The sequence below is a fragment of the Nothobranchius furzeri genome, chromosome 7 (assembly GCF_043380555.1).
Source record: "Nothobranchius furzeri strain GRZ-AD chromosome 7, NfurGRZ-RIMD1, whole genome shotgun sequence".
Lineage (NCBI taxonomy): Eukaryota > Metazoa > Chordata > Actinopteri > Cyprinodontiformes > Nothobranchiidae > Nothobranchius > Nothobranchius furzeri.
Window position 1 is genome coordinate 26,648,594 of NC_091747.1, and position 27,969 is coordinate 26,676,562.

The 27,969-nt window shown below is 47.8% G+C and overlaps 1 protein-coding gene across 2 annotated transcripts; it reads left to right on the forward strand.

Annotated features, from left to right (window-relative positions):
• Positions 1-7,641: 7,641 nt before the first annotated feature.
• Positions 7,642-26,837, forward strand: crfb1 (cytokine receptor family member b1). 2 transcript variants are annotated; one of them, XM_054751271.2, is made up of 8 exons: positions 7,642-7,814; positions 13,737-13,845; positions 17,750-17,870; positions 20,550-20,713; positions 20,850-21,001; positions 21,155-21,308; positions 21,462-21,583; positions 25,962-26,837. In XM_054751271.2, the coding sequence occupies exons 2-8, from the start codon at positions 13,809-13,811 to the stop codon at positions 26,637-26,639; spliced, it is 1,428 nt and encodes a 475-aa protein (XP_054607246.2). In that variant the 5' UTR covers positions 7,642-7,814; positions 13,737-13,808; the 3' UTR covers positions 26,640-26,837. The 2 variants fall into 2 exon arrangements, with proteins under 2 accessions (XP_054607246.2, XP_054607247.2); XM_054751272.2 differs by having other exon boundaries at positions 7,677-7,814; positions 13,741-13,845.
• The last annotated feature ends 1,132 nt before the right edge of the window (positions 26,838-27,969 follow it).

Here is a 27,969-nt window from a genome sequence, read left to right on the forward strand (position 1 = left end):
TGGAGGTTCTGCACCTCCACGGATCCGTCTGTTCACCCAGTACAGATGTTGTGGCACGTGTCAGTGCAACATCCTCAGCAGGTCTCCCACCAGACACTGAATTCTTCACGCTGATCATTTTCTTCAGTTTCCACAAACTCAGAATCAAAAAGTTCAGCTGCTGCCTGATAGACCCCGCCCACTCAGGGAGCCTAGGCTACGCCCATCTACTTCTGGACCAGGGTCCCCAGAAGAACGAACAAATGAATGCAAGTCTAAAAACGCTGTTTTCTAATCCCGCTTGTTTTGTGACATGGATTTCACATATGATGTCCGCGAATTATAAAGATAAATTTTGATACCAAGAACGCGATTATTTTCAAACAGGGGGAACAATATTTTAGGTTTTGTGTGAAAATAAGTCCAGGACTACAAATATGTTTCACGAAAGTGACGCCATCGAACCAGACACGGAGAAAACTGAGGGGAAAGGGCTGTAAGTTCAGCAAACTTCCCACAGGAGGAAACAAGCACCATAAATCTTGTCATGTGGTGAGTAGCAGCTACGCTAGGGGGAGGAGCTTATGTGGTGACATCCCATTTGTAGTCATGCTAATTATGAACTTTTACAAGCTGATAAATCTCAAAGTACATGACTGGCATGGTCGAAACACCCATCATTAGTTATCATTTAAAAATAAGTACAACATGTGTAATTCAGGGCGTAAGGCAGAGCCGATTAGAAAATAGCGTTTTTAGCCTCGTTTACTTGTTTTCATTTGTTCGTTCTTCCGTGGACCCGTGAGCCGACCGGAAGGGAGGAGACTTATGGGCCATTCCCATCTGTACCGGGTCGGCCCGGGCCGGGTAGTGTAGGTTGTTTACATATCTGGGTGGCCTGGTATTTTTCCGGGCCAACCAATGGGCCATTCCCATCAGTACCGGGTCGGCCCGGGCAGCCACAGTCGGCCCCAGCCTGGCCCGGTTGATTCCACACATCCTTGTCTTAAGCCCATGTGGGCTGATTCTACCCACCAATCAGAGGCTTGCTCTAATGGAAGGTGTGAATGGGCTGATTCTACCCACCAATCAGAGGCTTGCTCTAATGGAAGGTGTGAATTTGCTGTCAGCAGTGGGCGTGTTGGCCCTGGTCGGCCTGAAGCAGTACCCCTCGGGAAGAGGGCCGAGAATGAGCCTTGGTTGGCCCGGGAAAATTCCAGGCCACCCAGATATGTAAAAAACCTACGCTACCCGGCCCGGGCTGACCCGGTACAGGTGGGAATGGGGCTCAAGGCTCATTCTCAGCCCTCTTCTCGAGGGGGTCTGCTTCAGGCCGACCAGGGCCAACACACCCACTGCTGACAGCAAATTAACACCTTCCATTAGAGCAAGCTTCTGATTGGTGGGTAGAATCAGCCCACATGGACTTAAGACAAGGATGTGTGGAATCAACTGGGCCAGGCTGGGGCCGACTGGGGCTACCTGGCCCGGGCCGACCCGGTACAGATGGGAATGGCCCATTAGGCTCCCTAAAGTATCCAGGTTATCAGTGGTTGCACCTGTTTGTGGTCATGATGTCTTATTGGGGAAGAGGAGTTGAGTGCCTGCCCTGTAATCGGAAGGTTGCAGGTTTGAGCCCCACTCAGTCTGTTGCTGTCATTGTGTCTTTGAGCAAGACACTTAACCTACCTTACCTGCCGGTGGTGGCCAGAGGCACGGCCAGCGCCCAGAGGTCCCACCAGTCAGCGCTCAACAGTGTGCCCCAGGGCAGATGTAGCTACACTGTGTTGTGTTGTAAAGCATCTTGAGGGGGTTAGGACTCTAGAAGGTGCTATATCAAGTACAGGCCATTTTTACCATTGTATGATGCAAAAAGGTGAACAAATTCAGCAGTTTCTGGTCGCAAACTGCTTCTGGAGCCTCGTATTTAGTGGTTCTATAGCACCCCCTAGAGGCCAATGTGTGAATTGGTGAGAGGGCAGGAGAACACCTAGCGCTACAGACAAAGCCAGCATTTGTCTACAACCCAAATTTAGATGTCTGACTCCAGCAGCAAACAGGAATCCAGGCTATTTATCACAAATTTAACTACCCAAATACTGAATGCAGCTCTAGCTCCAAGTTGGAGATGTGAAGATTTAAAATGTCAGTGTTAGTTTTAACCTTTAAATGGGTTGACCCAGGTCAGGTGTGTTCTGGCTGAAGGGCTTAATGCTGCTGCTCAGGCTGGCCAGCTGTTGCCTGTGGCTCTGGAATGATCTACCTTTAAACATTAGAAAATCCTTTTCTCTTCATTGTGTGGGTAGCCACCTCTGCTGCTAGTCTGTGGTGTTTTAGGTTGTCTTGGGTGTTGTCTGGATAATGCTGACACTGTTGATGTTTGTTGTATTTCAGCACTTTGGTCGGTTTGTGCTGTTCTAAACTGTTTTATAAATAAAGTTATGCAGTTTGTTCTGATTTGAAGGTGGGTGTAATTATCATCCTATAACTGCAGAGGGAGCTCTAAAGCAAAGAAACTTAAATCAATCAATCAATCAATCAATCAATCAATAAATCAATCAATCAATCAATCAAAGCTTTATTTATAAAGCGCCTTCCGCAACCCTGTCAGGAAGCCCAAAGCGCTGAACATGGTACAGTTAAGTAAATATATTGAATAAATCAACAATAAAAGAAATTCAAATTACAAAATACAAATTACAAAGTACAAAATGGAAATTACAAGATAGATGAAGCAGTCCGGTAAAGGACAAATGTGTGAAACACATTTGGATTGAGTGGATGGATTGAGTGAACCAATGAAAACTGTGGAATGGATTCAACATAAAAGAGGGCCAAAATCAAACATGTTCTGGAAACGCCAAGCGGAGGAGGTGTGTTTTTAGGTGACTCTTAAAGACTGGCAGAGAAGGGGACAGCCTAACTGAGGGTGGCAACTGGTTCCAGAGTAACGGTGCTAGGACTGAGAAAGCCCGGTCCCCACGGGTACGACACCTAGACCGAGGGACAGCGAGCAGGCCTTGGTCAGAGGAGCGCAGAGCGCGTGATGGGGAATGTTTGTTCAGGAGAGTGGCCAGATGGGGGGACCACCACCCTGGAAGAAATGATAAACAAAGACGAGTATTTTGAATTGTGAGCGATAGCAAATCGGAAGCCAGTGCAGGGAGGCCAGAACTGGACTGATGTGGTCCCGTTTCCTGGTCCCAGTCAGGAACCTGGCTGCGCTGTTCTTCACAACCTGTAGGCGACGCAGTGATGACTGACACAACCCTGCATAGAGAGAGCTGCAGTAATCAAGCCGAGAAATTACAAAGGCATGCAGTACCCGCTCCAGGTGGGCTCTCGACAGTATATGCTTGATTTTTGCAAGGCGTCTCAGGTGAAAGAAACTGGACCGGATCACAGAATTGATGTGAGCATCAAATTTAAGTCCTACATCAAGTTTCACCCCCAAACTGGTAACAACTGGTTTTGAGTATGGAGAAAGAGGGCCAAGATCAGCATAACGATCCACATTCCTGCTGTTGGGGTGAAAAACAATGAGCTCTGTCTTTCCCTCATTCAGATGTAGATAGTTGGACATTAGCCAAGACTTCACCTCATTAACACAGGAGACAAAGGACTGAATAGAGTGACCTTTCTCCTGATACAATGGAGAGTAAATCTGGCAATCGTCAGCATAGAGATGGAATGATAGGCCATGTTTACGAAAGATTGACCCCAGAGGTAGCAGATAAATGGCAAACAAAAGTGGACCAAGGATCGACCCCTGCGGGACCCCCCAGCGGAGCCCCTCCCAAGAAGAAAAAACATCACCCAGTTTAACACAGAATGTCCTGTTTTGGAGATACGATCTAAACCAATCCAGAGCTGACCCTTGATCCCAACCCATCGTTCCAAGTGATCGAGTAGAATCGCGTGGTCAACTGTGTCGAAGGCTGCTGTCAGGTCTAACAACAGAAGCAGCACAGATGTTCCCTGATCTAGTGATAGATAGATGTCATTTAGGACCCTCAGTAGAGCAGACTCTGTGCTATGGCCAGACCTGAACCCTGATTGGAAAACCTCAAACAGATCAGAGTCAGCTAAATGTGAGACCAGCTGCTGATAAACGACTTTCTCAAGCAGTTTAGATGTAAAGGGCAGGGTAGAGATAGGCCTGTAATTTTCTATCACAGAGACATCAGCACCAGGTTTCTTCAGGGTCGGCCGAAAGAGCAACTCACCACAAAATAAACGTTTTCTTGCTGCTAAACTCTATAAATGAGTGTCTAATTGCGCTGGAAGCACGTGCAGTGGCGCTTTAGCGCATCTTAGTTCAAATGTAAATGTTCAGCCTCAAACTGTCAGTGATGCACCGTCTTCAGGTCAAAACTCTACACTGCATTTGAATTTAAATCTGCCAGAGGTACACTATGACATTAGCTAGTAAAGTTAAAGTCCCATTAGTTGTCACACACACTGATGTGTGTGCAACATTTGTTCTCTGCATTTGACCCATCCCCTGGGGGAGCGGTGAGCTGCAGACACAGCCGCGCTTGGGAACCATTTGGTGGTTTAACCCCCCAATCCAACCCCTTAATGGTGAGAGTCAAGCAGGGAGGCATTGGGTCCCATTTTTTCAAAGTCTTTGGTATGACCCGACCAGGAATTAAACCCTCTCCCAGTCTCAGGGCGGACACTCTACCACTAGGCCACTGAGCCTAGTGATAGGCCACTGGTATATTATGATGTCACAATGTCATTGTGAGCCTGTGTGTGCATATTTGTTAATGGCTCTGCCAGGCAACAGCAAGTGGAAGTGGAGTAAAGCCTGGGGCAGACCAGATCAGCCGTGCCGCGGAAGCACCGTAGTTTTGGGAAGTTAAATGGTCACGAAGGACACGCCGCTGAGCACTTCTTGGAAAGTCATGCAATAGTCACAACATCACACGGGACTTGAACAGGGAGTGGAAAGTGACTAGATTGGTTATACACGATCAGACTTGCTGTTGTGTTTTTTGAGACTTTCATTCAGCGGCACTCAATAGGCGGCCTGCAGGCCAGGTCCAGCCCACGGGCCCCCTCTTTGAGGCCCCCGAACCACGCGCGTGTGGTACTTTAAAGGGTTTGTGCTGCAAAGCCATTCCGTGTAGTAATGTTTGTTGTGAAGTACTCCACAATGTTGTAAACAGCTGCTGCGCCGCTTGAGATAGAACGGCGCCTATCCTCAGCAATGCGGCACTCCCCGTGTAGCCACTCTGATAATGGCATCTGTTCAAAACAACGGTGCGGGCGCAACGTGAAGCGGCGCATCAGTCTCTGGCGTACGGGCTTAAGACTTTGGTAGGGGGTGACGTGCTCTTTAAATAGGACCTTGACGATTTCTGGGTGTCACGTGACGTTGCTGTGAAACAATGTCACATCTACGTCACCAAATGCAGATGGAATCCGGAAGTAGCCGGCGCAGCGGCGCTGCACAAAACCCTATTGACTTTGGTGACTCAGCATTAAAATGCAGATTTTCTGTGCGAGTCTACAGTTATTACGATCACTCCCATCGTAACAAAGACAAACATTTTTTTAAGTCCTGAATGTACATTCGAACTGAAAGAAGACAGCAGAAGTGGATTAGTAATCTACGGCTTAAAGCAGGAGCAGAAACGGACAACGCTGCAGTTTACAGAGATCACGTTCTACCAGGTGGGAGATTACTGAGTGTTTTATTAAACAGGTGCTTAGAAACAGCCATAAAAACCACAGGTTAACAGTTTCAGACTGTTTTCACGTGTCCACCCTGCTAATAGCTTCCAGAGTGCTAATGTTTTTAGCAGTTAGCTTAGTGCTGTAACGTGGTGTTTATACTTTATTAAAATCAAACAAACCAACGAGAAATTTGGATTTAAAAGGCATAAAAAGTTAGTTACATGTAAACGACCTGTGTATATAGCACCCAGCAATAAATTATGTTACAATAGAACAGAAATGTTCTTGGAATTAATATTGAGATTAAGTTGGATATCACACATAAATTAAGTAAAATCTGTCCATCCATCCATTTTCTGAACCTGCTTTGTCCACGCAGGGGGGGGGGGGGGGGGGGGGGCTGGTGCCTATCTCCAGCAGTCAACGGGCAGTCAGGCGGGGTACACCCTGGACAGAGAGCCAGTCCATCGCAGGGCAACACAGAGACACACAGGACAAACAATCATGCACACGCACACTCACACCTAGGGACAATTTAGACGGACCAGTCAACCTAACAGTCATGTTTTTGGACTGTGGGAGGAAGTCGGAGTACCCGGAGAGAACCCATGCATGCACAGGGAGAACATGCAAACTCCATGCAGAAAGATCCCAGGCCGGGAAGCGAACCCAGGACCTTCTTGCTACAAGGCAACAGCTCTAACCACTGTGCCACTGCGCAACCTTTAAGTAAAATCTAAATGATCAAAACTATTACAGTATTGTAGAAATTCCACTACTTAATCAAAACTGACTAACCACTCTATATTAGTCATTATTTCCATACATGGCACATTGCATTGAAGTTCAGGGAAACACATATAAAACGAATACCAACCCAATAACTGCAAAAGAAAACCACATGAATCATAACCAACAAACCGTACAATACACCAACCAACCCACTATTCACCCATTATAACTATTTGAAATTCAGCAATTTAGTCAATTTCCTCACAATACAAATTATGTATAAAGAAGAAGAAAAAAGCAACTCCTGCCTCATCGTGTCCAGACTCTGGTCCAAATAAAAACATATCTGCAACAGTTGTCCTGAAAACATAATATTGTGTTCTAACGTGTTTGGCTTTAAGAGACTTATAAAGAAAATATTATTTTTATACTAGGGAAAATTAAGTTTATATGCCTTGTAGTATTTTTGTTGTTCTATTGTTTCCTGGTATGGAGGAAATTTTAAGTTCATAGTCAAAAATTTTAACCTGTATGGTTTGGTGTTACGGTGTCATAGTCTAAGGTAAGGGTTAGGGTTTGCCCTTTAAGATACATAGGTCAGCTGGATTCAGTTGTCACTTGTACCAAAATAAAATTCATTCATTCATTCAAAGTGAGGCAGATCTAAATTATTTATTCAACCAGGCTATCTGTCTGTCTGTCTGTCTGTCTACCAGTATCTATGTATGTATCTGTCCATCCGTCTTGTCTGTCTGTCTGGTTTACCTACATTCATAAAGATTATAAAATATTCAGTCTGGTTCGTTTTTGCCAAAGACAGGTTAATTATATACCTGTGTTTATGCTTCTGTCCAGGTGAACACCTGTTTACTGTGTTTGCCCTTTTGTTTTTTGCCACTACTTCGGCCTGGTCGGGACTTTTACTGTGAAGGATCTACCGGAAAATGATGTGTCTTCGTGTGTTGTTACTTCATACTTCCGGCCAGGAAGTGCCTTCTAAGCGGATTCGTTTTCATGACCTGTGCTGTCGCAGGTAAAAGAACCGAGAACTGGTTAGCTAAAGTTAGCTTTAGAAGGTTTAGGTTAGTTCCGTTTAGAGGTACCGTCTGGTTACCGGTAGGTTCTGAACAGCTTACCGAAATGCGTGGGAAGTGACGGACCGGAGACTGAGACCGGTGTTTGTCAAGGAACCTTGCCTGGATGCCTTGGCCCCGCTCCGGTTGTCATCAGGAACCGCCAATACGTGTTCCAGTCGGTTCCAATCCCAATGTTGATGTTCTACCGAGGCATGTGTTCTCCGTTTGTTAGCTGTTGAGGACACACGGGCTAGCCTTGGCCAAGAATACACCGCGGTATTTTCAAAAGGACGGCGAATCATAAGCCGGCAGCTACTTCTGGGACAATTTTCAAGTTTAAAAGTAAGTCAACTAATTTAAAATGTTTGTTTTTTTTAGATCCAAAGAAGTTATTGGTTAGTTGGTTAGTAGTTGCAGCTTCGGTGGCTAGCGGGTAGTAACTCACTTACCGTATATTTTTAATTTAATAAACATACGGGTATACACAATTTAAAAAGTAAAAGTCTCGTTATATATTTACTAATACATACAAAATATAACGTTGGTTACTTATTGTAACCCCAGATTCTGAGTCTAGTCGCAGCTCTTAAGCAAGCTGCTATTGGAAGGATGATCTCCGCATCAGCCAACCATGAAGAGCTTCAATGTACGCCCACTAATAGTGGGCCCCCTTGTGGGTATATAAGTGGAGCGACTCCACTGTTCACCTCCGATGGCTCTCAGACCTAACAGAACCAGTGGGGCCAGTGGCTTAAGGGCTGCGACTAGACTCATAGAATCTGGGGTTACAATATGTAACCAACGTTCTATTTCGTCTAGTCTTAGCCCTTAAGCAAGCTGCAATTGGAATAATGCGCAGCTGGATGGGTTTACGCCACACTGGTTAGCTCAACCAATGGACACACCCAACACGCCTTTTAGGGAGGGGCGCTCAGCCTCAGCCCAGGCTCGAAGGCTGAGGCAGCCAAAAACAAGAGTGGAGCCCCCACTAAAAAATAAAATCCATAAAAGGATGAAAATCATTCAAGCAGGGCTGATGGGATGCCATAAAGCGTTCACTCAGCCTGCTGAGGTCCAAGCACCGAACGAGTTACAGAACCTGAAGACACATCTCGTAAATAATAACGAGTAAAGGAACAGGGTGAAGCCCATGAAGCAGCCTGACAAATGTCTGCCATTGACACACCACTGAAGAGCACCATAGAAGAGGAAATCCCTCTGGCTGAGTGAGCCCTGAGTGTCTCAGGGGAATCCCGCCCTGTTGATGTGTACGCGAGTGAAATGGAGTCACATAGCCAGTGCGAAAGACGCTGAGTCGACAGCGCCTGCCCAAGGGAAGAATCTCTGTAGTGCACAAACAGGCTTTGTGAGCGGCGAATCCCCGAAGTGCGTGACACATATCGTGCGAGCGCGCGCACCGGGCAGAGAAGATGGGAAGCCGCCTCCTCATCAGAATTATGGGGAGGAGGAAAAAGACCAGCCAATGAAATTGACCTGGATTTGAAGGAAGCCGTAATGCCTTTGGGCACAAAGGCTGGGTTGGGGCATAAAACAGCAGACCCGCCATCCTCCCGGATCCTGAGGCATGCGGGAGCCACCGAGAGGGCGGCCAGGTCACTCACTCTCTTGACTGATGCCAGAGCCAGCAGCAAGGCCGTTGTGAGTGACAGGAACTTGAGTGAGACCTGGTCCAAGGGCTCAAATGGGGCTTTAGATAAGCCGTGTAGAACCACCGTTAGGTCCCACTGGGGGAAACAGCGGCCGGGACACAGGTCTGTTCCTCCTGACGCCTTTTAGAAAGCGTTTCGTGAGGGGATGACTGAAAACAGATCTATCTCCAAAGCCCTGATGACAGGATGAGATAGCTGCAGCATATGTCTTAACAGTGCTGAATGCGAGGCCTCTGTCCATCAGTATCTGTAGAAACGATAGGACATCCGCCAGCTGGCAGGAGAGCGCTTGAAAATTCCGTTCTGTGCACCAGTTCTGGAAAGCTGCCCATTTAGCAGCGTAAGATGCTGCGGTAGAGGGCGCTCGTGCACTCTGAATCGTGGCCACCACATCATGCGGCAGCCCAGAAGCCTCTAAGCGTGACCGCTCAGCGGCCAGACCCAAAACCTCTGGCCTATTTCGGGAGGATGTCTGATTATTCCATCCGCCTGGAGAAGGGCATCCTCCCTCCATGGCAGCCTCCACGGGGAGCCGGACACTAACGCTTGTAGGTCTGGAAACCATGACGCGGACAGGCTTCTGGGAGCCACCAGAATCACCGAAAGCTGTTCTGACCGAACTCGGTCCAGGAGCCGGGGAATCAGAGGGACTGGCGGAAACGCATAGAGGAGCGTTCGAGGCCAGGGCTGGTGTGAGAAGGCGTCCGCCCCGAGTGGGGGTCGGTCCCGGGGTCTCAGGGAAAACCACAGGCGACACTGAGCGTTTTCTCGAGCCGCAAACAGATCCACAGAAGGTACCCCGAACCTGGTCCAGATCAGCGACACCAGCGCAGGATGCAGACGCCAGTCGGAGTCGCGGGGTCCCCCTCTCTACAGGATGTCTGCTGCCACATTCAGGACCCCCGGGATGTAGGTGGCCTTGATGGACAGCAGGTGGACATGTGCCCAACACAGTAAATCTGTGCCTACACGCAGCAGAGGGAGAGACCGAACTCCCCCTTGGCGATTTATGTAGGCTGCCGCCACCCGATTGTCCGTGTGAACTTCGAAATGACGGCCCTCGAGAAGGGCAGCGAAGTGTCTGACCACCTTCCACACTGTCATCAGCTCCAACACATTTATGTGTTCGTGCGTGTGGGAGGGCCAGCGATCTGCCACCGTATGGGACAAGCACGTTCCCCCCCCCACCCCAACAGCGACGCATCCGTAAACACAGCCACGTGAGACGCAGGGCGTCCGATGGGAACTCCGTGTGAAAGGGTGCAGGGGTTCCCCCAGTGAGCGAGGTCCCCGCCCACTGAGGGGGGAACCCTCAACATACGTGCCTTCTGACGTATTGGGTGCACCCGGAGGCGGATAAACCAACGTTGCAGGCGCCTCGTGTGCAGCAACTCTAGCGGCACCACAGCGTGGGCTGCAGCCATCATGCCCAGAAGTTTCATAATTAACAGGGCCCTCACGATCCTGCGGGGTTGCACGCAGGAGATCACCGCGATGAGATCTGCTGCTCTCACCGGCGACAAACGCGCTCTCATCAGGGAGGCGTTCAGCTCCACCCCGAGAAACACAATCGACTGGGACGGAAGGATGGAGCTGTTCTCCCAGTTTATAGAAAACCCCAGGGTTGACAGATGCTCTGTTAACTTCCTGGTCTGTTCCGACGCCTCGTCCTCGGACCGAGCGCACAGGAGCAGGTCATCCAGGTAGAATAAAACACTGTCTCCCGCCGCGCGCAGCGCGGTCTCCAGACATTTGGAGAAAGTGCGCGGGGCTAGTGAGTAGCCGAAAGGGAGGCGATTGAATTGGTATTGAACTCCCTTGAATGAGAAGCGCAGGAACTTCCGGTGCCTGGGAATTACCGGGATGTGGAAGTATGCGTCTTTCAGGTCTATTGACGTGAACCAGTCTCCGGAACGCACGTATTCCAGGACTTGCCTCATTGTCAACATGCGGAAATGCATCACTGCTATGGAGCAGTTGAACAGGGAAAGATCTAGAATTGGTCTCATTCCTCCCGACTTCTTCGGTACTATGAAGTAGCGGGAGTAGAAACCCGAGAGTTCTTGTCCGCGAGGGACTCGGGGAAATAGCGTCCTTGGACAGAAGTTCCCGCAGCTCCAGCTCCAGGGTCTGAGACTGAACTCGTGATGTGAACGTTGTCTCCACGATCCCGTTGAAGGGAGGAGGAGCGGCCTGAAAATGGAGTGCGTGACCGTAATGAATGGTCTCCGACATCCATTTGCTCATTGCACAAAGGCGGCGCCATTCGCGCGCGCGTTCAGACAGCGGACGCATGTTCGCGGTCACGTGAGTAATGTCTGAAGACTGAGTATGCGCCCTTACCGCCGTCGCTCGCCCCAGAAGACTGGGGGCGACCCGTGGAGGGCTGTGCTCGAAAGGGCGAGTGTGAACCAGCTGGAAGAGGCTGATCCTCACCGCGGGGTGTGGAGACCAAAGGAGCAGGGCATGTGAGAGCCGGGACCATACACGGGGATGGCAAAGTGCCCGCGGACGGAGCCGCGTACTTTGCCGCTGCGCGTGACCACGGCCGCGTCATGACGTCCCGTCCCACCCAGCGTTGTGGGGAAAACGGGACGGGCTGGGCCTGGCCGGAGGCCGGGGCCGGTGCGCGAATGGAGCGCACCTTTACAGCCGGCCGTGAGACATGACTGACTGCGGGAATACGTATATGTGCCGCAGTGCTTGATGTGGGGAACGTGTGTGAAGAGCCGGCTGAGGACTCTGCAGAGGACTGTAGGATTGAGCTCTTTAAGTGACGTTTTTTGGGTTTTATTTCAAAACCAACATCAACATTAACAGCAGCATCAACAGCATTACACTCATGAACACACACATTACCCCCAAGAAGTCATTTCCGTGGCTGCTTCCGGCGAGGCTCCTGCGCCTGCGACTGCCATGACGGCGTCTGCTGGCTCCGTCGAACCCGTTGGCCGCCAACTCGCTGGTCTCGCTGAGGTGGAGCGGGGGGCCGGCTCCGTGGAGCGGGCGGCACAGCTGGGCGCCTGAAGTTCCCACGCCATTCGTCCCATCCTCTGGCGGAACAGCCGGAGTGCGAGGCTGACCGAGGGTGGACCAAGTCTCGCACCGTAGCTGATAGTTCAGCTGTCTTCTGAGCCCTCTCGATGACGCCCCTAAGATGGGAACCGAACAAAACGTCAGAGGTGATGGGGCCTTCCAGCATCTCTCTGTGCAGGTGATCAGGAATGGAGGGCAGGGCCTTGAGCCACAGGGCCCGCTGGATGAGGGTCTGCCAGGCAGCAATGCGAACAGAACCAGTGAGCACAGCAGCGCATAGATTGAGGATAGCAGCAGTAGTTTTAATGATGGCGGTCTTCGACTCGTCGGGAGCGTCCAGCTCCTCCATCATCTTTCAAACGCCGAAGGCGAGAAGGGCGATGTTATTCCCTGCAGCGCCGGTCTGAAAGGCACACTGGTGTGTGCGGTCGGTGAGCCGCGTCAGCAGCTGGTCATGTTTCGAAGCGGGAACTGCTCGCGGGCCAGCAAGGTGGTTCTTGGCGCCAAACAGCGAGGCCAAGTCCGGCTCGAGTGGAGGAACGGACGGCCAGCCCTGGTCGGAGAAGCCCTCGACCTTGGTGATGGGCGCGTAGGTGGAAACTGGCGCCTTGAGCTTTGCAGGCTCGGTGAAGGCAGCGGGCCAGCAGCCCATAGCAGCGGGGAAGCGCGGCCAGATAGGGTCTGGACAGCGCGTCTGCTTTGTCCCGAAAATTCCCGCCAAGTCATCCGCTTCGGGCGGGGGCGGTTCTGGAATGGCTAGCCCCTTGTGGACCACAGCTGCGGAGATGATGGCGGGCAGCTCCTGGAGCAGTGCTCTTACTGCTGGTAGGGAGGAGCGAGAAGCCACTGGGGCAGGAAGACCCGCTGAGCCAGGCTCGTCGACCTCCTTGTTGTCTAGGAGGGAGGAATGGCTAAGGCGGCTAGCCTCGTCGTAGTCCTCGCTGTCTGTGATGTCATCCAGCCGGTTGAAGCCAGCCGGCTCCTGACCGGCGTTGAAGAAGTCCAAAGCCTTGTCCAGCGAATACGCCTCAGCCACCGGGAATTCCTCGTCGGCGGCGGGAGTGAAGCACTCGACCCGGCGGATCTTCTCAGCCACAGGCAGGGCGGCACAAAACGGGCACGAGGCCTGGGGGGTCAAGGCCAGGCCAGCGTGATGAGCCCCGAGACAGACCTCGCATTTGGCGTGCAGGTCGCCTGCTGGAAATGGAGCCCATCTGGCAGGCCGGGCAGGTTCTGGCGTCGCTGGACGTGCTGGTGAGTCGAATCTTCTTGATAGCTGCTCTTTAGAGAAGCTCTCAGGCTTGGCATGAAGAGAAAAAGGAGGCGAACAGTGGAGTCGCTCCACTTATATACCCACAAGGGGGCCCACTATTAGTGGGCGTACATTGAAGCTCTTCGTGATTGGCTGATGCGGAGATCATCCTTCCAATAGCAGCTCGCTTAAGGGCTAAGACTAGACGAAATAGAACGTAATCTCCTGTGTCACGTGACGTTACCGCCGTGGAAGCGTGGTCACGTGATGCAAGTCTGTTCCATTTAACCGTTTTCTTTGACCAAGGAAGGACAGACTGGACAGTGCCCTGGTGAGAAACCACCGTGTTCGGACCGGCTCCAGTCTGAGGTCTGAAAGATGAACCCGCTCTCGGTCCTGTTCCTGCTCGCATCAGGTAAACATTTGTTTGTTTGTTTGTGTTCTGTTATTAGTACAGTCGTAACACCGGGTGTGATTGTACCATCAGAGCTGTAGAGAGTTGCGACACTCCAATAAACTTCTAGGAAAGAATGGAATGCGGAAGTCACGCGGTTCATGTAGCTTCGAATGGTTCCAAACAGCCCCCGCTGCTGCATTGACCGCAGTTCGTTTTCGGTGTTTCGGAAGGATTTTCTCCGGTAAGTTGATGAAATGTCATCATTTTTTGCATTGTGAAGCGTTAGCTAACCGCTTTGTACCAAAATAAGCCAACGATGATATTTTATGTTGCCAGTTTTAGCTAGATAACCTTTAATGAGCTAACTGTGTGCAGCTTGTTGATTGCGAGCAGGAGGGTTTAGACAAGCTTGACGAGCTGCAGACGGGTTTATTTCGGTTTGTTTGATTCTACGTTTTAAAAATATTCCCCACAGTTTGAAATAGGTTCTAAACTTTTTACATTATTAGTTTTATTTGGGATTTCTTTGTACAATACGTTGCTGGTTGCTGTATCAACACGAACATGCATCAGAAATGGAAGCACGAAAATGTGATTGTGAAGACAAATAATTATTAATATTTTTCAGTTAATAACACTGACTGCAACAAACTGCTGAAGCATGAGACAAACAGGATAACGAACATAAGAAGTGTCAGGTTTAAGCACCTAAGACACCACATAACAACACAACACAGGAAAGAGACACAAAAGTCAGAATTCTGTTAAAGCTCGAGGAGAATGGAATAAAGTCACACCAACCCAGTCTCCACTGAGCTGACGCTTCCTGAAACCATTCTGACCTCTGAAATCTGAGCACCTTTATTTATTACAAATTGGGAGCTCCCTAGTTACATGCCTGAGAGCTGATTCTGAAGGGAGGGGGGAACACAGCTCTCAGTCCTAGATTGTTGCAAGTTTAAAACAAAGAGCATTCATTATTACACAAAGAACTTTCAGTGTCTTATCACACGATGAGTCAGCAATTGATAGAACAGCGGATCTTCTCAGGTCGTCCTTGGGTCACATTAAGTCAGATTTTAACACCCTTAAAAACTCATGAGGGAATTTTACAATACAGCAACTGTTTAAGTATATAAATGATCAAATCATTGAGCATAAAACATGGTAAATGAAACAATCTTTAATTGTAATAAAAGCATAAAACATGATAATTGAAAACATGAATAATAGTTCTGACAAGAAGATATGTTGTTCTGGTTTGTGGACTCAATAAGAATAGAATTAAGATATTTCAAGAATAGTAGTCGAACACAATAACTTTTAAAAATGAGACCTTTTCAATAAAACTGCTCATTTCCACTTGCTTTATAATATTAGCATTTGCAATTTTGTTATTAAGGAATGACAAGAAATGAGAATTAACAATAACACAACTATCAATAAATAAATGTCAAAGAGTTACTAAAACAAAAATCTTATGTAACCATTAAAGGTGAAACTGTGTTGTGTGTCCTTCTTCATGTTTTCATAGTGGCTGAGTGAAGAGCTGACCAGGAACAACGGTGGTGGCAAATCCCAGTTGGGTCTGTGATGGAGTGATGCACGCCTGGAGTGATTGCCATCTCATCCACAGTAAGCACACACTCTCTTTCCATCTCTGTCAGATTTTTCACCTTCAAACTGAGCCTGTCACACACCTCTCCTAACACACCTGGTTCCAGTTTAACGGGCTGCATTTGTCTTTGCAGGGTTCTAACCCCAAAATTCCACTACCTCCGCCCCCACCTTCTGCAGCCGCTCGCTTCCGCTCTACAACGGCTCCGCTCCGGTGCGGAGACCTGAGGTGCGCAAACAGGCATGTGCGGGATTTTCGAGATCTTGCGATACAGTCCGAGCAATAAACGCGGAAGTTAGATCCAAACACCCGTTGTGTGGGAGAAGCATCGAAATGAACTGTTTAATCTGCCCATCATTTGTGTTGAGAGATCAGCAGTGTTTGGATCAACAAAGTGTGACTACTTTGATAGTAAAAACTGTATTTATGGCTTATTTTTGTGCATTTAAAGTTCAGCCACCATTGATAGTTGTTAAAAGTTGTTAAAGCTGTGCATATGAAACAAAAAACGCTTTTTGTTTATCGATTTATTGTGAAAAACGGAAGTTGTGCTTGCTCCTTTTCCTGTTGGGCGGTTGTGATTTCTGTCCATTGACTGCGGAGGTGCTCCGGCGTCCGGCGAAAATAGAATCAATCCTATTTTTGCCGGATGGCGGAACAGCGGGCGGCCGCAGTAGTGGAACAGCTCTGATTGACTACAACAGGACCGATTTTGCTGCGGAGTTCGTGCCGGAGCGGAGGTAGTGGAATTTTGGGGTAACATCAGGCAGAGGGATACTCATGTCCTGAAGAAACCTGCAGCCTGTTGAACCCACTGAAAAACAGAGTTGTACGGCCTTTTTGACTTTCTGTTTCCTCCCTTAGGTTTTCCAGCTGGGTTCCCTGGTTGCAGAGCCTGTTCCTTTCTCCTCCTGGCCCTGACGCCGGCTCCTCATGGCTTCCTGGGATGTCCCTCTCTCCTGATACCATCTCATGTCCCCCCTCACTTTCCCTCATCTCATTTGCCTCACTGCTGCTGCTGCTTTACTCAGTCTCTGAAATTATAACGGCACTGTTAGAATAAAGAATAATTTTAAAATAAAAGAAATAAAAACGTCTAATATTTCAAAAGATTGGTACCACAGTTTACTTGAGTACAACATGTGTGGTCACTGGTCAGTGGATCAACATGCAGTGGTTCTCACTGCGGGGTCCTTCCTCCTCCTTGGTTCAGGGTGATGAACAAACACAGCATCAGCCCTGAGTCTCACCTTGCCTTGCCACGTCTTAGTAAACTGTCCCTCCTCTACATGTGCCTGTAGAGTGGTGTATTAGTTTATTTCCTGCCACATTTAACAGTTTAATTGCAGCCTTGTGCAGTTGAGAGCAGAACATGTAGAGCCTTGATAGAAAACATGTGAGAGTGCACGTTAAACTCACTGCACACAGCTTTTTGTTATTGTGATCTCTGGTCATGGTGAGGTTGCTCCTGCTGACTTGAGCCAACCATTTTCTTCTTCTCTCTGCATCTTTGGGTAAGCCATAATTCTGATTCCTCCCTCAGACCGATTGCTACATCCACATGCAACACAGCCAACCATGTAAGATAATCAACCTAGAAAGGTATTAAAATACTAGTTTTATAAATATAGACATATTGAACTAAACTAAAAATATAGATGTAAAAAAAACATTTTTAAATTTTATCCAACCCTAAAATTTGTAATTTCAAATTTCAACCCACGGACACATTTTATTTTAATAATAAAGTTTTTCAAGAGTTTTATTAGGTCTGAATTCTAACTTTCAATAAACACTTTACAATGGATATTACAACTCGAGTTTAGGGCTTCTTGTAGGACTTACTTATTAAATGCTTATGTTAGAGCAGTGTGTTGCATTACTACATCAAATTTATTTCTATAATATATTATAGTAATGTTTGTGGTCTAAATGTGTTCTACAGTGTGTTAGGACTGTCGTGTTCCTGTAATGTAGAACAGTCACGGGTCTTCCTACAAATGCTCGGAAAAAAATAAATAGGCTACTTTGTGAAGGATTTAGGATATAATATATAATATAATATATAATATTATTCAGTAATTACCAAAAATCGCCAGGGAAATGTGACAATATTCAGTTTTTGTGATTTGTCCCACTATACGCCGTTCAAACTGACTTACGGCGCTGGGATGTTTGGAACTATTGAGAGCTCCATGAACCACATGACCGCGAGTCGGCGAGTTCAAAGCGTGTCGCAACTCTCTCTTTCTACAGCTATGGTTGTACCTGTCCCAGTCACGTGACTATGCCCTGGACTTGCAGGTGTCGTGTCTCTTCCTGCTCCAGCCAACTTGTCCGTCAGCTCTCAGAACTTGCACCACGTCCTCCGCTGGGACCCGGGACCCGGCAGCCCCCCGGGGACCCAGTACAGGATCTACAGGGGGTGAGTTCTCAGAACCGATCAGTCCAGATGACCCGGTTCCTGGTCTTTAACCAGAACCTCTCATAAGCGGAGTCCAGCAGCATGTAGGGCATTAGTCCTGGATGGCACCGAAGCTCAGAGATGTTTATTGTTGTGACTTGACCAGAGTTTATAACTTGTGCGACCCTAAAGGTGTTGAAGTGAAAGGCTCATTTATGACTAAACAACCCTAACCCACCCACCTGTCAGGTGTAAACTTCTAGTTGCTCAAAATCGGAACCGTTTTCTTAAGTCTAGCAGAACGGAACGCTCTAATGTAACTCTTGGTTTCTCACGCTCTCTGGTTAGGGTCGTCCCACCCGCCCACCGCCTGTATGAACTGATCCGCTGGCCGTGGATCAGCTGCAAACATTTGGTTGTTATTTTATAACAAGCAGGAAGTGAGAGCGGGAGGTGTTTGGGTCAGGTATTCATGTGGGGTCGTCTGTGCTCTAGGGGCACCCGTGACCTTTGATCTGCTGACTCGGTGCTCCTGGATGGAACATCTGACTGAGTGAGACGTGTGTGCGTCGCCGTTTCCATGTCCTGTTTGTTAGCAGCGCATCGCTGTGGTTTTCACGCTGCGCCTACTCAGAACCAGCACTGCCTTTTTCAGACCGAACTCCTGAGTCAGACGTGTTGTTGGGAAACACCGTTAGGTTTCTTCTTCACGTGAAAACAAAAGTTTCTCTGGTGTTAGAATGAAAACTGGATGGAGTCATGAATAAGACGTAAATCCAGACTTCAGCTAGAGTAGAATCCGCTCCACAGACTCCGGCTGCCCAGAACCAGGAACCTGAGCAGGTTGATGCTGTCTCTGCTGCTTCCACAAAGCTTTCAGCATGTCTTTAAAGAGTAACTAAACTCCAAAGTAACTTATATTTTGCTTATAAGCTGTATAATCGGGTCTTTACAAATGCAGTCTGTCTATTTCTGTGCATCTTCTGACATGTTTGTGTAAACTTGATTAAATCTAATCCAAAGGGTTCAGATGAAGGAAGCTGGACTTCTTAGGTTTCTTGAAGACGTTTAACTTCTCATCCAAGGAGATTAATCCATTCTAACTAGAATATGAGTCGAGCTTATAAGCTGTAGCTGTTACAGCAGCTCTTTGAATGTGAAGACTCCACCTTCTAACCTGTCCCCATAAGAAAGAAAAGCCATCTCCTCCCTCAGCAAAGACCAGAACATCACAATTTTACCTGCAGACAAGCGTGGTCGTACGATTATTCTGAACCAAACAGATTACCACAACAAAGTCACCACACTTTTGAGCGACAGCACCACGTATGAAGCTCTAAAGAGGGACCCGCCAAGCGGATACAAGAAGAAAATCATGGACCATCTACAGAAACTGCTAAAGGACAAAGTAATCATTTTACTACAGACTATCCAGTAGAAGCCACCCCATGTATATATGGTCTTCTGAATATTCACAAGGAAAAAACACCACTCAGACCGGTCATCAGCAGCATCAACTCGGTCACATCTCCACCATCCTAGCCCCGCTGGTTGGAAGGACCCAACATCACGTACAGAATTTGGTGGATTTTGCAAAGAAGGTCCAAGATCTCAAACTGGCCCCAGGGGAAACCATCGTCTCATCTGATGTCACTTCACTCTTCACGTGTTTACCCACAGCCAAAGCAGTGGAAGCAGTTAGGAAACGGCTGGAACGAGATGATTCCTGAAACGAGAGGACAAAACTGACTCCAGACCAGATCTGTACCCTCCTGGACCTCTGCCTTTCTACCTTCTTCAAACACAATGACAAGTTTTACAGGCAGAAACATGGATGCTTCATGGGTCCCCAGTGTCACCTATCATCGCCAACATCTACGTGGAGGAAGCGGAAACCAGAGCATTGAACTCCTACACTGGAACAACACCAAGCCACTGGTTCAGGTATGTGGACGACACATGGGTCAACATTCTCACCAAGGAAGTAGAAGACTTTACCAAGAACATTAATGCCATGGACAAGAACATCAAGTTCACCAGGAAGGATGCCCACAACCACCAACTGCACTTCTTGGACTGTGCTGTGCAAACTGAACAAGATGGAAGTCTCAGCATTGGCTTTAAACCCAACAACACTCTAGGACAGAAACTGGTCCATCTTAAAGACAAAACACCCAAACAGAAGCTCAGTGGCATCGTTTATGCAGTCCAGATGTTTACATCGGGGAGACTAAACAGCAATTACACAACAATCCCTGGCTAGGGGTGGAGTTACGTGGTGTGCAGTCCCTCTATAAACATTCTGTTCAGCCTTTTGTTCCTTCTCCTTCTTTGCTCCTGTTGTCACTGCTGCTGTGAATTCCCCCCAACAGACAATAAAGGGATTTTATTCTGATTTTTGTTCTATTCTAATCTATTGTACCATTTGAGTGCCTCCATTGCACGACAATAAAAGCTTCTGATCGTGATTCACAAAATCAAATCTAGTGTTTTTTCTCAGAAAGTTTAAAACGACAGCAGGACCTGCTCTCCTTTCTGAAGGCAGATTAAGTGGTAGAACAGGAGACCCTACTGAGGGTTAGGGTCAGTCGTCTGTTAAATGAGAGCTGATACATCTTCAGTGACAGAAGGATGTCCATGTTCTGGACGAGTGAGGACCTGAACCAGCACAGTTCATGATGAGATTCTGTTTCTCCTCAGGGTCTCTCCCAAGCCAATGAAGCGTCTACCCAAAGCCACCAACCAGACATGGTTTCAGATCAAACTGAACCCTGAGAAGCGGTACAAGCTTGCAGTGGAGGCCTTCTATAACCAGACCTCGTCTCCAATGTCCAACAGTATCCCCTTCTACCCCGCCAGTGAAAGTAAGTCGGTCTCCAGACCTACCCAGATGTTAACTGGAACAGAGAAACCAGTTTATTCTGTCTGGTTTCATTTCTCCCAACATTTTCACATTTATACTTCTGCTCCATAAAAGTCCTGTCTTTGTTTTTGGGAAAGCTGTCATCGGTCCTCCGGGCGTATCATTGGCTGGATGTGGCACGTGTATCCAGGGAAACATTTCACATCCTGTTTTTGACAGCCAGTCGGAAGTCCCCTTTGCTCCTCACTTCAGCGTGATGTGGAGGAAAAAAACAGAGAACAACCAGCAGGTCAGATGAGACTTCTGGTCTGATGATTGGAGTTATCTAGTTAGCGTTAGCATTAGCCTAACCCTATTGGAACTGGGTCACTGTTAGCGCTTTCATTTACCAGCTTGCTGCATTAGTGACCTGGTAAAAGTCCGTTTTTGTTGTTGGCTTTAGGAGCTGGAAACACAAAAGAAGAGTTTTACCCTGAGACACCTGGAGAAAGGTGTGGAGTACTGCATACGGGTCAACACAAAGATACGTATAAACAAACACACCCTGCCCTCTAACTGGACCTGCAGCTTCACCAGTCCACCAAAACCACAAACAGGTGAGCTGCAACCAGGAGAGCTGTCCAGTTCCTGGAGGACCAGATCTGGAACATGTGGATGAAGGACAGGAACAGGAGCTTTTACTCTGGTTCTTTGATGGGGTATGGGGTCCTGGTTGATGTGAAGCTGTTCTGATCGGTTTCTTCCTCCAGACATGCTGGTTTTTGCTGTGGTTGCCGTTGTTCTGCTTGTCGGTGCCGTGGTTCTGTGGTTTGGTCTCTACTACACTGGATTCATCTGTAAAGTAAAGAAGGCGTTGCCCCGGGGGCTGATGGTGAGACAAACACACGGGATGTCCTCCATCTCTTAAAGCTTTTAGATAATTTCTTGTTTTAGCTTGTTCTCTTTCTTATCTTTGGTTTTATTGTTTATGCTTCTAGCTCACAGGTAGGGAACCCTGGTCCTGGAGAGCCACTATCCAGCACATTTTAGAGGTTGACCTGCCTTAAAACACCTGATTTTAATCAGCAGGTGATTAACAGGCTTCTGCAGAGCCTGATGAGCAGTTGAACAGGTGATTCAACTTTGTTGTAAGCAGGGCGACCTCTAAAACGTGCTGGATAGTGGTTCTCCAGGACCAGGGTTCCCTACCCCTGTTCTAGCTGATGCTGTTGTTTCTATATTAGGGTACTGTTTTTAGGGTTTTCAGCGGCTTGCATCCATGATCTCGTTCTTTCGGTCACTACCCAAAGCTTGTGACCATAGGTGAGGGTAGGAACATAGATTGACCGGTAAATCGAGTCCTTCACCTTCTGGCTCCGCTCTCTCTTCACCACGACAGATCGGTACAACGCCCATGTCACTGCAGACGCAGCACCAATCCACCTGTCGATCTCACACTCCGTCTTTCCCCCTCTTGTGAACAAGACCCCAAGATACTTGGGACAGGACCTCATCCCTGACCCGGAGAAGGCGTTCTACCCTTTTCCGATTCTAGACCATGGTCTCGGATTTAGAGGAGCTGAGTCTCATCTCAGCTGCTTCACACTCGGCTGTGAACCGCTGTTCATCACATCACATTCTGATGAAGCTAACAGGACCACATCATCTGCAAAAAGTAGAGACCTGAGAGACCACCCCGCTCTTTATCTGAGTGTCCAAGACATGCAGCTGCAGATCAGATGAAACAACAACAATGTTGATCATCGACTCGTGGCCTAAGGTATCCTGGTGCCAGGAGCACATATGGACACCTTTATGCTTGAACATGGTGTTCATTACGAACAATCCAGTCCAGTAACAAAACACTGCTTGAATTTCTCCACACCACACCTCTCCAGGTCTCACTGTCGTGAGTACTCTGAACTATAGTCTGGTGCATTAGCACAAACCACAGTCAGGACCCGTCCCTCTACACGTAGGCGGAGGGAGGCTACCCTCTCGTTCACCGGGGTAAACCTCCACATACATGCACCAAGATGGGGGGCAACTAGTATGCCCACCCCTGCTCTGCATCTCTCGGTGGGAGCAACACCAGAGTGGTAGCATGTCCAACCCCTCTCAAGGAAACTGGTTCCTGAGCCAGAGCCATATGTTGAGGTGAGTCCGTCTATATCTACTCAAAACCTCTCAACCTCACACACCAACTCAGGCTCCTCCCCCACCAGAGAGGTGACATTCCACGTACCGAGACCCAGCTTCTGTAGCCGAGGATCAGACCGCCAAGGTCCTCACCTTTGGTCATCACCCATTGCACCTGAATCCTTTGGCTCCTCACACAAGTGGTGAGCTCATGGCAAGGGGGACCCACATTTCTTCTTCGGACTGTGCCCAGCCAGGCTCCATGGGTGAAAGCCCGTCCACCAGGGGCTCGCCGATGTGCTCCACCTTCAGGCCTGGCTCCTGACGGGTGCAGCGGTGACCTGCGTCCGAGCAAGCGATCACGGTTTCCATTTGTATTATTCATCGTTAGGGGTAATTGGACTGCACTTTGTCTGATCCCTCACCTAGGACCTGTTTGCCATGGGTGACCCTACCAGAGGCATAAAGCCTCAGACAGCGTAGCTCCTAGGATCAATGACACTCAAACCCCTCCACAACGGTAAGGTGGCTGCCCATGGAGGGGACCACATTTATCAATTGAACAAACACGACAGTTACCATAGTGACCAGAGTGATCAGTTACCATAGTTACCACTGCGATAGGGTTGGGCATCGATCGGAACCTGGTCAGTTTTTTCCAGAATCGATGACTTTTTATTTTAATTCCTAGTTTTGATTCCTAGTATTCTGACCAGAAGAGGAATGTACAGCCAATCTCCGCAGAAAAAAAATGCGATCTGCAAATTCTGATCAATGCCTTTCAGAGCTGATTACACCAGCTGTCTGTCGCCCCTACCCTGTAGCCTGCAGAGACCCATGAGAGCAGCATACATCCCCCTCCCTTCCCTCACACTGCGCAGGCGTGTAGTGGCAAATGTGTAAACAAATGCGTCTGCCAAACTTTTACTACATGGTGCAAGGTTAAACTCTTGCAGCGTGGTGGAATCTTGTTAAAATGCGTTAACAATACAACTTTTGAAGAACAAACTCCGGGCAGTGTGAGGTGAGTTAAGGCTCACTGCAGAAATAAAAACACACACAGCTCAACAGTCAGACGCAGCCTCTCAACAGCACTCGTCTTTGTGAGTGACCGTCAGAAGGCTGAGCTTTAAAGTCATCATGCAAGAGCAGCCTCCTCTGTGGTTGATGCCCACTAGGAGCCAATGGGGAGCCTAGGCCACGCCCATCTACTTCCAGCCCGCGGGTCCCCAGAAAGACGAACAAATGAATGTAAGTCAGTGGGGCTAAAAACGCTATTTTCTAATTCCGCTTGTGATGTGCCATGGATTTCACATATAATGTTTGTGAATTTTAAAGACACATTTTGATACCAGGAAAGTGCTTATTTTCGAACGGGGGGGATGTTATTTTAGGTTTTCTGTGAAAATAAGTCCAGGACTACAAATGCACATCCCCAAAGTGACGTCATCGAACCAGACACGGAGAAAAACTGAGGAAAATGGCTGTAAGTTCAGCAAACTTAAAATCCTTCTTTCAGGAGGAAAGAGCCACCATAAATCTGGTCATGTGGTGAGTAGCAGCTATGCTAGGGGGAGGAGACTGATGACGTCACATATGCATTTATTTTTCCTTCCTCCTCTTGTACAGACTTGTCCTCACCGATGTTTCAGGTCTCATCAGGTTAATGTAACAATTTTCCCAGACTCCCAGGCTTTTTGCTCATGCCACCTCCCTCCTCCTTACACAGTGATCAGATACGTGTGAGCGCCACTGCATTGTCAGATTAAAGACGTGCGTGTGTGTGTGTGTGTGTGTGTTTTACTGTTTGTATCATCACTGTGTTTTACAGGGAAGCCAAAATGCTCCCATACACGCAACTTAAACGATGCAGGTGGTTTCTCCAGATCTTTCCTCCTCCTCCATGATCACCACTCTGCTTTTCTTGTTTGGATTGAACAAGTGGCACCTCGGCCCTTCACATGACCGATCCGCTGATCATGTGCCAAACCATAAAGCAATCCGTGCAGATCACGGATCAGTGATGAGCCGCTGCACCTCTACCAGCTATCTCAGTTAGCAGAGATCAGTTACCAAAGTGATCAGTTACCATAGTCCAGAGTGATCAGTGACCATTTTCCAAAGGCACTACTCAGCCCAAAAACAACTCAGTACAGTCTGGCTTACCTCAGCTCATATCAGTGTAGTTTTGTTTCCTACCATATTCGTGGGTGCTCCCCCCAAAGTACACAGCAGGAGGGGAGGGGGGCCAGCAGTACTCGTGACAAAAATAGCATGAGGTGATGAGTGAGTGAGGTGATCGGTTACACAGAAACACAACTCGGCACAATAATGGTGCGTTCTTCTTACTTTTATGGCTTTTTGCCAGACTGAACTAGGAAATGGGTCAGGAGGAGGATGGCGTCAGTTCGGTCTCATACGGGAAGTGTAGCGTTCACATGTAGTTCTGGTGGATTTCTCAAGAACGTGGTAATCCCCCATCATGTGGTCGCCGTTGAAGATGCAAAGGAAAGTCTGTGGTGTCCTCTTCAAAAAGATGAACCAAGGCGAGCCTGAGCTGTGTTGCTTTTAGAGACTCTGAACCACATAATTTATTACTTTGCTCCTTGTTCACTCATGTCGTGCATGTCCTCGAGCTCTGCTCACTCACACTCGCTGCTCTCCTCCCACAGAGCAGCTGTGACGAGCTCCGTGCAGAGATGTTCGCGGCTCAGAGCACACACACACACACATGGCTCTCTTCCCTTCCCACTGAGCGGCAGCGCCATGCTGCAGACAGATGCTTACTTAACAGCATCCATCTTGAAAATGAAACGTGCATACAGGAACGCCCTCACTAGCTGATTCTGCTTGCCAATCAGAGGCGGTAGGCATGAATTTCAGCCGGCCAATCCGTTCGTAGTGTCACCTCAGTCCCAGTTGGACCTCCGAGGAGGTGGTCTGAAAAAAAAAAGTCACCTCAGAACAGAACATTCATATCTGACCCAGGTGTGAAAACGAATTCTGGTCCTGTACTCAACCGTACTGACCCAAATGTGTAAGCGCCAATAGTGACCAGAGTGTACACATGTTTTTCACGTGGTCTACATGATTGTTTCTTTCTAACTGATCTGGTTTTGACTCTTCTCTAGATGGCGCTGTGGCATGACCCCTTCCTGACCATGGACTGGACCGTCTCAGATCCAATCTCTATTAGTTCTAAAACCAGGAACCTGAGGAAGCCTGTCCCTGTGTCCCATCCACACGGGGACACTGACTCGGAGCTGGATGATGATGAGGAGGACAGGATAAATCCATACATGGACCGAGACCCAGAACTTTCTTCAGGTAAAGGTTCAGACCAGGGTTCTGCTAACCCAAAACTGGAGGTGCTGAAGGATTCTGGGAGTTTATTGGTGAGGCCATGTACAAAGATGGAGGAGCTTCAGATGGATCGGTACGAGACCAAATCAGGAGGAGATTGCTTATTGCAGGAGGCGGGGCCAGCCGGAGTCCAGGAACAAATCACAGATGAGAAACAAGAGGAAGTCCAGGATATCTCCGGGAATGTCAACCTGTTTTCTGTCACACTTGCCTCATTAGCTCCATATGATGAAGAGGAGGAACAGGACTCCACAGATTTTTTAAGAGTCTGTAGTGTGAATCTTCTGGGCCAGGCAGCCACCCAGACTAAACAGAATCATCCATGTCCTTTAAATCCAGAAGGAAAGGTTTCTGGATATGACAGCAGGTGTGTGGACACCTGGATTCATACTGATGATGAAGAGGAGGAGGAGGAGGAGTTGCCCGAGTATCTGACACACAGATGAACTCTCGGACCCATCACATGACGTGATTTTTAAACTGCCCTAAACCAGACAGGTTACTCAAGGGAGCTAAGGGGAGCCGGGCTCCCCTCAAAGTGGGATGGGTGTGACGGGGACTTGTTTGGGTTTGCAAGCATAAATCTCCCCAAGAAGTCTGTGTGCAATCAGCAGAGGTGTGGACTCGAGTCACATGACTTGGACTCGAGTCAGACTTAAGTTATTATTTAAATGCCTCCTGACTTGACTTGATAAAATCTATAAAGACTTACAACTTGACTCGGATTTGAACGCCAATGTCTTGCGACTTGAATCGACTTGCATCTGTTGACTTGATGATGACTTGAACATATTTGATATTTTAGCACAAAAGTGGCTCAACGTGGACAAAAATCATGACTCATGCTTGGTTCTGGGTGTGATGTACTGCCAAAGGCTGCAGCACTTGTTTAGAATCAGTTTCAGCTGTTTGAGCAAATAAAGCTTTAATAAACTTTATTTCTGGAATTTATTATTGTCATTAAATAAAAGTTTGACAGATGACTTGATTATGACTTGAAAATTCAAAGTTAAGGACTTGACTTGGACTTCCACATCATTGACTTTGGACTCGACTTGGACTTGACTGGAAAGACTTGTGACTTGCAAAGCAGTGACATGGTCACACCTCTTTGTAGCCTGGACTCGTATCATATGTATTTATATTGTATGAAAACAGCTGATGTCATTCTGATAGTTTAAATTTAAATAACTCCCGCATAAATCCAGACTGGGACAGTACCTCTGAATCGTGTACATAAACTGGTCTATGCATCTGTTTCTTCGTGCCTAATCTGTTAAAGTTAACAGTTTGTGTTTTCAGTAATCTAAAGATGCCAGCAGAGAACATGGGAGTTCTGGGAAATATTTTAATGACAGCTTCATCTGTTTAAAAGGTGAAAAGATGCTGAGGTGCTAAAATAAAAACGACTGCTTCAAAGTAATGATCCTTCTGTGAGAAGTCTTTTAGGGTGAAACATCAAATGACTAAAACAACTCAAGAGTCTTGTGCTCAGATTTACTACTATCATTAAATGTACACATAAAACCAGTAACCTACCAACAACCAGATGTCAGTTTTGTGCTACAAGCTGCAGGAAAGGGGTCACATAAACCGCAAAAGCATCATGAAAAGTGGAAGTGAGCTGCGACTTTTACACTCAGCCTGCATCAAAACCAGTTAAATGATGAAATTACAAACAGAAAAAAAGATTTTAAAATATCGACATTGTTTTATTACGTGTTATTAGGATTTTAGCATTGAATTTGGATAATTTAGTTATCCAAAAATAAAAAA